The sequence below is a fragment of the Belonocnema kinseyi genome, chromosome 1, assembly GCF_010883055.1.
Source record: "Belonocnema kinseyi isolate 2016_QV_RU_SX_M_011 chromosome 1, B_treatae_v1, whole genome shotgun sequence".
Taxonomy (NCBI): Eukaryota; Metazoa; Arthropoda; class Insecta; order Hymenoptera; family Cynipidae; genus Belonocnema; species Belonocnema kinseyi.
The window spans coordinates 22159225-22169505 of record NC_046657.1 but is presented as its reverse complement, the minus strand read 5'-3'; the positions used below and the strand labels follow the sequence as shown (position 1 = coordinate 22169505).

Genomic DNA, 10281 nt, shown 5'->3' with positions numbered 1-10281 from the left:
CGCTAGTTGTTGCGGTTGTCCTTGTTCTTGCCGTTGCTGAAGCATCACTTGTTGGCGTAGCTGTGCCAGTTGTTGTTCATGTCGCACTAGATGTTGCGGTTGTCCTGGTTGTTTCCTTTGCTGGTGCACTACTTCTTAGCGTAGCTGTTGCAGGTGTTGTTTATGTTGCACTAGTTGCAGCTGTTGCTCTGGTTCTTGGCGTGACTGTTGCACTGGTTGAATTCCCGCTTCACGGGTGTATTCAAGGCCTTCAAATACTGGAATATGATTATGTAAATATATAGCTGGTTGCGCTCGACTCTTGTGAGTCTTTCGAAGATCCTCTACATCCTTTGCCGTAGCCTGATGTAGATCATAATTCTCCCAGTCCATAAAGCAAACTGAAACACCAAGCCAAAATTCGAATCTAGATACATTTTTTATTTACTTAATATGCATACTATGCAAAGAACGTTTGTCAATAATGACCCGTACTCAAATTATAAAATGGATTATAGGTCTTCCCCAAGACCCTTCTAATCTCTGTAAACAAACCGTAACAAAATACGATTTGAGTCTTTAAACTAATTGACTTTTTTTAATTAACATAATAAATGCTTTGCAGAGTGAAAACAGCATTTTCAAAGTATCCTTATTTTTCCTTTTTCATTTTCTTATATCCTTTATTATTAGAATTTAAATACCAGCATTTTAATCTTGTAATGTTTTTAACATAGAATATTTTATAAACGGAATAAAACAATGTTCCATATACAAATTCCAGATACTAGGAGAGACGAAATTTCAATTTTTTTTATGTTAATTTTGAAACCAAAAAGACGAATTTTATCTACAGAAATTGAATTTTCAACCAAAAAATGTGAATTTTGAGGAAAAAAATCAATTTTTAACAAAGCAGTTAAATTTTCAACCAAACATATAAACCTGCATTTAAAAAAATGTTCAAGAATAAGTTTAAGTGTCATCTACGCAGCTAAATTTTCAATAAAAAAATATCAGTTTTCAATTAAATAGTTTAACTTTCAAACGAAAGGATGAATTTTCAACAAAAAATATAAATCCGCAAGCAAAAAGCTTTATTTTTAATTCAACAGTTGTATTTTTACCCAAGATGTATGAAATTTCTACTAAAACAGGTACATTTTTGATTGAAAAGGAGAAATAAAAAAAATATTAAATTTTCATCTAAAAAAAGATTTAAGTATGGCTTGTTAACGCCAAAATATAAACTTCAAACAAAAAGTAAATTTTCTACGATATAGTTGAATGTTCAACCAAAGAGGGCATGTGAAAAGAATCTCAAACAACTAGTTGAATTTTCAACCCAGAAGATAAATTTAAAAGCTTTAAAAATTCCTAAATTAACTTAATCTTCAAAGTCGTCTCAGTGAATCATTGTGTTTGAAAAAATAAATTTAGAATTTGAATGTGCCCACTTGCTTCAGTTGTACCTTTTAAGTCCACGAATTTTTGGAACAAAATCTAAAAATTAGTTATGATGTATGGTTTTGACTTTGTTATTAATTTTTTATTATTTTTTTATTCTCAAAATTAATCGCTTAAAAATGCATGTATTGCTTTTTTACACATACAAAAGTAGTAGGGTAGCGTGCGTACTGAATACAAATTTCGAATCGCGCATGCCGTCGTTTCCGATGTCATATTTTATAGGTATTAATGAATTTAAGATAAAAACAATAATATCAAGTTGCATGAAATTCCAAGAATTGTTTTCAAAATGGTGCTTATATTTAAACTCATCATCACTTTGACCAATGCAGCCTGTATGATAATATAACTGTATCGGTAATTTTTAAGATAAGCAATTATATCACATAAAATACGTTTGTTAATTCCTAGTAAACAAAATTTTATTCTGATAATGTCATCATTTTTATAGAAATCCTTATCCACAAAGATATCATATTTCTTCAATGTTAAAAGAGTCGACACAGATGAAGAAGCAAAAGGTTAAGTTAGTTAAATTATGTAAACGTTTTTAAAAGTATTTTCTGAACTGACATGTTAATTTTTGCATCGTTTAGCGCAATACTGCGACAAAGTATCTAGACATTTGGTAGCGGGTGCAAAGTTTCCATAAGAGGAGGCCAGTTCTTCTCTTTCAACAGTTTGTTGTCAGATGACAGATCGTTAAGTCATATAATGTATTACTAAAGAGCTTTTAAGAGCTAAGACAAGTCAAAGAAATTCTAACATATTGAAAAACGCTAACAAGAATATTGAAAACTGTAATCTTGATGATAAGTAGCAGTAAAAAAGAAAAAAAGGATTTTTAAAAATGAAACAAAACCGATTTTAATGGAGACTTTCTTCTATCAAATAAGCTGGCGGATCTAAAAATTAACAAAGAATACAAAATTACTGATATCCTGTTCATGCAAACAAATAAAGCCTGTGAAGAGCAACATCTTGGTATGATGTATTTGGGTGGAAGGTGCAATTCCATTAAACTTGTGAAAAATATTTATAAAGTGTGCAGTCAACAATGCAACTACAGTGGGAATTCCCGCATACATATGATTATATATTATAAAGATTACATAGTGGCTTTGGAGCAAATTCAAGAAACTAAAGTTAAAAACAGAAAATTATCCGTTTATAGTGCAAGAAACAACGTTTGCTATTCTCTAGGAAGTCGCTCATGGTATGAACTGGTGTGTTCTGGAACAGAGTGCAAGAAGCGAAGCTGATATAGCATTAGCTGAAAAAACTTGGGAACCTGTATTTTCTAGAGTCAGATATAGGTGAAAAGGCGGCTGCTTGGGGAATAACTGACGCAATGAAAATTAAATCAAAATTTGTTACGAGTCTTAAAAATAAAAGGTCTACTACCGAACTTGAAAATCGTTACAGCAGCTGACAAAGCAATGATACCAACTAATGGTGCTCAAACTGTCATTAAATATGCTCTTAGAGGTGCACGTGCATCTGTTAGAAAGACTGACCAGTTCTAAAGAAATTGTGTGGGCTTCTATCCTTTCTTATATCCATCATTGCTGGTCTAAGTGCTACTGGAACACTATCTGATGGACCTTCGGGAATAGCTAAAGCTGTTGATGATTCAAGTTCTGCAAAACGACAGGCACACCAGCCATACGCTTCATCAAGCTTCAATAACAGCGATGAGATTAGCATTGCAGTTCAAAATTAGGATCATTGTCTTCTGCCAAGCAACAGTTCACTTCATAAACAAGGAAAATTAACCAAGGATATAGAAACGCCCGCGACCAAAACAGTTCTAGTTACTAATTCAATCTATTATTTACTTGAAGAAGCAAAATATGAAATCAATGCAAAAGAAATTGACAAAAATAAAAATGTTGGTCTCAATAGTCTTATGAAAAATTATCTATCTCTAAATCCTGGGTGATCACGTTACATACAGAATGATGGCCGGCTTGAAATAAATGATAATAATCAATCACTAACCATCACTACCGGTTAATTTGATGCAGCAATACCTCTTAGCATGATATTTGATTTTGCTGAAGATTATCACAAAAACATTGTCAGCGCTAAGCATCAACTTATTTTGACTAGATCAAAAAGTGATGCAAATGCCATCTTTCAAGCAGCCCCCATTGAGCAGTATAATATTAAAATTAGTCAGAGTGGCTGTTGCCTAGAATTGAAGTTCCGATTTACACAAATTTCAGTTGCCAAATGTATATATTGAAAAACATTCACCTATTCCAATAAGATTTCGAACTTGAGAACCCTATGAACATTCTCTACTTTCAACTGCTTCAAGTCATGTTTGAACTGTAAAAAACCTTAACACAATTAGAAACCCCGAGATTTGTAATATTTGTATTGTAAACAAACAGAACAAATAATACTTATAGAAGCACTAATAACTTTGATCATTGCAATTTCGCTTATGTCAAACTACTTTTAAGTGACCAGTGCTATCATTATAGTAATTTGAATGTTGATATTAATCGGATTCAGTCTACTCTACTATCGAGAGGAGAATTTATAAAGTATGCTGACTGACTTTTCTAAACAAAATAAGTCACTGAAATACGGACCAGATTACTTTCGTTTGGAATTTCAAACTAGTGAAAATTTTCCCGCTCCAGCATCGACATATTGCCCAATTTTTGATGATCATATGATTGAGTATAAACCAATAAGTGGCGTGATGAAAAAGATAGTATACAATTTCTGTAATCAAGTAGAAATAGTTTAGTTGCATTCAATGGAACAACGTTCCACTGAAATATAAATCTAAAAATATTTGCGCAGAGCGGAATCATCTTAGAATACTTTGGAACTTTGGTGATTTACCATATTCTTTAGTACCTGTAATACTCGACAGTATTTTAAAAGATTCAACAAGAATTTATGTGAAACGATTCGAAAAAAAGATTCAGCTGAAACAATTTGTAAAAATACCAAACGAAATTGTTGATATGGTTGATTTGGAATGTCACAGGAATTGCATGAGATGTTTGCAATTAATGGTTTAAAATGTACGCGTCGTAAGTATGAAAATTATTTTACATGCGCAATTGAAAATTTACTTTGATTAAAAAACTGAATCTCTTTAGAATAGTTTTGTTAGATTAGTTGTTAATGTCTAGAAAAAGACTGAATTGTTTATGAGTTAAAAAAAATATTGCAAATTCATTCTCTGCTTTCTTTCTGAAATCTGTATTTAAATTAATATAGTCTCTTTATGGCGGTTTTTGTTTAAACTGTAAAACACAGTGAATTTTTACAAGTTCCATCTTCAAATTCAAATACAGTTTTAAATTTTGATAATGAAAACCGTAATTTGTGTCGGATTTCAAATTGACTACTAGTTTGGGAATTTTAGATTCTGGAAGAGGAGGTACACAATGGTCTGGACATAATGGTATGTTTTTATGCAAATCATGGAGTTCTTCAGGATATTTGAAATCTACTTTAAGAATAAAATCTATTTCTAAATCATAAGGAATATTTAAAAAATTTGGTTCGTTTTTAAAATTTGATGATTTTTAATATCAAAATATATGATGTAAGATTTTGGTTCCAATGTATTAAAATGCAATGGATCTAAATTATGAATTGCAATGCAACGATTCCTAAAGCTTTAAAAAATGTCTGCCAACAGAAAAACACCGTTTTTCCAGTTAAATCCAAATATTCACCTAAAGATTTTAAATTAAGTGCTTCCCATACCTTGCAGGCATGATTATAATCCTTACTGAAATGCCCTCATCGTTTAATTTTGAATAAAATTCCTCTTTTTCTGGTAGACAACTTGCCTCTAATTTTCTCCAATTATCAATATAGTCGTATGGAAATATATCTTTTCTCGTTGATAATTTGAATTCTTTATCATTTTTGTAATATTTGTTTGTTATTAATTTTGCATTATTGCTAAGATTGAAAGTTAATTTAAAGAATCTACTTGGCATAAATCGAAAGAGTCAAAGAGTCTAAGTTTAACTTTTGTATTTCGAACATTTTTTTGTAAAGGATTGATGTTTTTCGTTATTAGTGGATCATAATCCAAAAAGTGAGAATCGTAAGCCGATAAATTATGGAACACTATGGGAATAATATGTGAGTTTGGTAATATACGTCACAGCTGCCATGAGAAGGATGCCCATATTTGCCCGTAAAATGACAGTGATCATGATGTTCAATGTAATTTCGTTAACATATTTTTCACAAATATGACATACTTTTTCATTTTGAAAATCACGTCCCTGCTCTAAAGCAGCGTATGTTGCAAATTGAACCCTCTCTTTGTATTTATAATTTCTAAACTTTGAAATGTTGTCTTTTTCTGTTGGAAGCATTAATGTACAATCATTTTTTAGATGATCACAATGAATTATATGGTTTTTTGAAAAATATTTCTCAAATTTGAAGTGGCAAAAATACCTGTAACAAACAGAAGTGCGCCAGTGATATTTTGTTAATTTTGATTTTACTACTCTAGATGGATTTTGATAACAGAAAAATAATACAGTTCTATATCATCAAATTTAGTGTTTTCAACCATAAGAAGGTGAATAACGGGCTTTCCCGATTTCTCATGACTTATTTAAACTGGAACAATTTTTCGTTCCTCGCTGTATTTTTTTGATTCTAATTTATAGATATTTATACTTAACCCATTTATTTGTTTAAATTTCAGAAGGTTTTGAAGCATTGGATTTAGCAGGATAAAGAGCTGCCTTTATTGTCCAGCGAAAGCAGTATCAATCTTTATTTTAAATGTTAAAAACAGTTTTTCTGTTTTAATAAAATCTGGTAATTTAACAAAAGTAGAATATCTAACTTGCAAAAGGGCATATATATTAATATTGACCGTTACGCTAACAATTTCTATTGCTATCCACCGTGAATCTGATTTTTTTAAATCATCAATTTTATCTTTGGCTTGTTGACAAGTTTTATCTTCAAAACCCACCGATATTCGTAGATGTTCGAATAGGATTATTCTTAGTGCAAACACGTTTTGTTTCAGTTTTTCCCCTTCTCCTAATACCTTTAAAATACCGGTGAATTCCATGAAAGCGTTGATATCACCACAACTATTATTTGTATTCTTAATTCCGGGGATAAAAAATACGTTTACAGTCATCAAAAAATGTTCGAAATCTTTATGAATTAAATTTGTTACAAGCCCTGTTCTGATCAGCATTCGAAAAGCAGTGGCTACATCATCCCAACTTAACCTTTCACTTAGTTTCTTCGAAGCTTCACTCCAGCCAGTTCTTGTCTTGAGCAACGTCTTGAATTTCTGTTTGTAGTCTTCAGATCACCAATTCATGTGATAATTCTATGTTTTTAACGAACGGATAGTAGAATGTTCTTTTTTAGAATTTTTAATGTTCTGATGTTTTTTATACAGCCTCTGGTCCACCGTCTAATTTCTTAAGCTGACGGAAGCTTCTTTTCAAGAACTTGCATAAAAAACCCGCTGTAATGTATCATTTTCTCAGTTATACATTAAATATAACACCATTTTGAAAACAATTTTCGGTATTTTATGCAACTTAACATAAATTGATAAAGCGTTAGTATTGAAAAGTGTCATTTTGGGTTCCTCATAACGTCAAAATAAAATTGCAATTGCGAGCTTACAGTTCTAAATGAAATTCAAAAGGTACATATTCATTTAACGAAAAATTAATAAGTACAATAAAAATACTTTCCTCATTTCCATATATATATATAATTTTTTTTCTTGCACTTACCAACAGTATCAAGTAGGGAAGCTGCGATTGTAAAGAGAAGCGTTCCAGTAACAATCTTCATTTTTTCTATTCAAGAATTTCTGGCTTTACTAATGAATTGGCACAAAATCACTGCTATGTATACTTTAGATAACTAGGCGTCAAGAGTAAAATTTCCGCGATCATTCAGTTTACCTAACTTCGATGATAGTGGCTGATTTAATCAATATTAGACAAAACCAAGTTCTTATTGTGCAAACTCGTAAAGCACATGCTATGATTATTTGCTGTCTGCTGATAAGATTATTACCCTGTTTTTGCCGTATCCATTTACAAAGCTAAAAATAGAAAACATAAGGGAAAAAAATATTAATCAGAATGTAACGACTTTGATTTAAACACATTTCATTCTGAAATAAATAGAAATTAGGTTCTAAATAAACCGAAATTTATTTGAACCTGTGTCAAAGATATTGAAACGATCAAAGAGAGTAATAGAGTCAAATGTCAAGAATGAGAAGTATCCTATATACTGGAACTTTATATTCGTGGCGATTGTTTTGTTGCACATTCGAGGCCTGAAGTAGTTTTCCTTGACTTAGAGAAATGAAAAATGTTCATTATCGAATTTTCAGCACTAGCGGACAAGCCCATTGCAGCCAAGGAGAAGCCAATGTAGAATGGCTAGTCCTGATCATTGGTGCTCTTAAAGGTGTGAAATTTTCACTGGGTAATAGTTTGAAAATCATCTCTGCGTGTATACAAAATTCTAAGGCACTTGCGGGGAAGATGAAAACGGCGGTCATCCTTGGGTCGCTCCGTGCTTTAGGGTGCACGAGACTTTTACCGTATCGTCAAATTGAGTCTATCGCAGACTGAAACCTCTTAAGAAATGTTCATGACATACTTTTAATTAAATAACTTTCAATTTTAACCCCTTAACCCATTTTCATTTTGCCCGAAAAATGTCGCTAAAAATACAAATTAGGGGTTTTCGATCAGATTCATGCTAAAAAGGGTATTTTTTTAGAATTTCTAGAACATGAATAATTGTTTAAAGATAAGTGAAGAGTTTTCAAGTCTTTTTAAATAGTTTGGAATTGTTTATATAATTAATATTTGTTTAGAAATTTTTTGATTCTGTAATTTTGAAAAGTTTTCTTATTTCGGGATAAATTATATAAACTTAATGAGTGTTAAGAGCAGTACTTCTTGTTTCACATAATTTGTAACTATTTAACCAATTTCCATTTGTTTAAAAAAATTTTCTCCTTGAAATCGTAAAAAGTTATTATTTTTTATAATTTTTGACACAATTAACAAATTTTGAGAGTACTACATTTTCTAAAGATATTTGGCAATTATTTCAAAAAATTTGATTCGCTCAAAACTTTAAGGGGCGGTGGAACATTTTGCGATTTTTTTAATGCAAATCGCTTCTTATATATACTACTCGATACTGACAACAACATGCTTACATCAATTGTTTGAACGATTTATTATTGTTTTTAGCCACTTTCTCTGAAAATAATGTTAGAAGGACTCGTTTTTTTTAAATCTTCGACTTTCTGCCTAATTTTCCACCAAAATGCGGTAAAACTTAATTCACGTTAACAAACACAATTGTTCAAACAATTTATTATTATTATTACTAATGATATTCTTTTAGATTATTGCTAGGAAATTGTAGTTTTTTGTTTTGATTTTTCACTTTTTTTGCATTTTCAATTAGAGTGGTGTGAATAATTACTTAAAGCTAACAACATTAATTGTTTGAGAAGTTTGTTAAGATTTTTATTAATATTCAATTTTAGTAATACTAGAACCTATAGCGGTTATTTTTGAAATTTTCAACTACTTTCCTACTTTTAGCTTGGAGTGAGTTTTTAATTAATTCAATTGAGCAAACATAATTATTTCAACAAATTATTATTGTTTATAACTAGCCTCTCTTAAATAATTGCTAGAAAGCTGCAGGTTTTTCTTTAATTTAAAAATTTTGTCCTCTTTCCACTAAAAGCGTTATAATGATGAATGTAATTTAATAAACATAATTTATTAAACAAATTTCTATTGTTTGTAACGATCTCCTTCTATATTAATGCTAGATAGTTTCCTTTTTTGAAAATTCTATTTTTTGTCAACTTCTCACTTGGAGCGAGATAATAATTAATGCGATTTATCAAACATAATTGTTTAAAGAAATTAGAAAAGTATTTCAAAAATTCCAACCAAAATTCAAACCAAAAGGACAAATTTAAAAACGAGTCAAAAATGCAGACGGGAATTTAGGTTCACAGAAAGATAGAGAAATAGCGACGTTGATAAGTGAAAGATAGGGTGGGATACAGGAGAGGGTATTTAGAAACATAGACGTGAATTTAAATTGAAAAATATATAGAAAGAGATAGACCATGATAGATATTGTACAGGATAAGATAAAGAAGAGGAGGTTGAATAATATAGACATGAATTAAGATTAATAGAGATAGAAAAAGATTAACATGAATAGGTAGAGGATAAGATGAGATAGAAAAGAGGGGAATGCAAAAGATAGACGTAAATTTAGATTGGTAAAGATTTAGGGCAAGACAAACTTCAATAGATGTAAGATACGGTAAGACAAAGAAGAGAGGATTAAAACATATGGACGGAAATTTATATAGACAGAGAGATAGAAAAATATTTAGGCGGATAAATAAAGGATAGCATGAAATAGAGAAGAGGGTATTGAAAAAGATATAAAGTTAGATTTGATGAAGAGATAGTAAGAGATAGATGTTGATCGATAGGGAGTAGTGTGGGATGTAGAAGAGAGTATTGAAAAAGATAGACGTGAATTTATATTTTAAAATAGATAGAAAAAGATAGACATCGATATATGTGGTATAGAATGCGACAAAGAAGAGGAGATTGAAAAAGATAATAGAGTACTTAGATTGGCATACAGATAGAAAAATATTGACGTCGATAAAGAACAGATAGGATAAGATAGAAAAGATCTGGTTGAAAAAGATAGAGGCGAATTTAAATTGAGAAAGAGGTAAAAGATAGATAGACGCTAATGTGAGTAGATGTA

General features: G+C 30.7%; 1 protein-coding gene across 1 annotated transcript; it reads right to left on the bottom strand.

The window, feature by feature from the left end:
- Positions 1-92: 92 nt before the first annotated feature.
- On the bottom strand, positions 93-7316 carry LOC117168863. Its single transcript, XM_033355150.1, has 2 exons — positions 7224-7316; positions 93-380 (listed from the first exon to the last, which is right to left on the bottom strand). Exons 1-2 carry the CDS (start codon positions 7282-7284, stop codon positions 136-138), a joined length of 306 nt encoding a protein of 101 aa, XP_033211041.1. The 5' UTR covers positions 7285-7316; the 3' UTR covers positions 93-135.
- Between the last annotated feature and the right edge of the window lie 2965 nt (positions 7317-10281).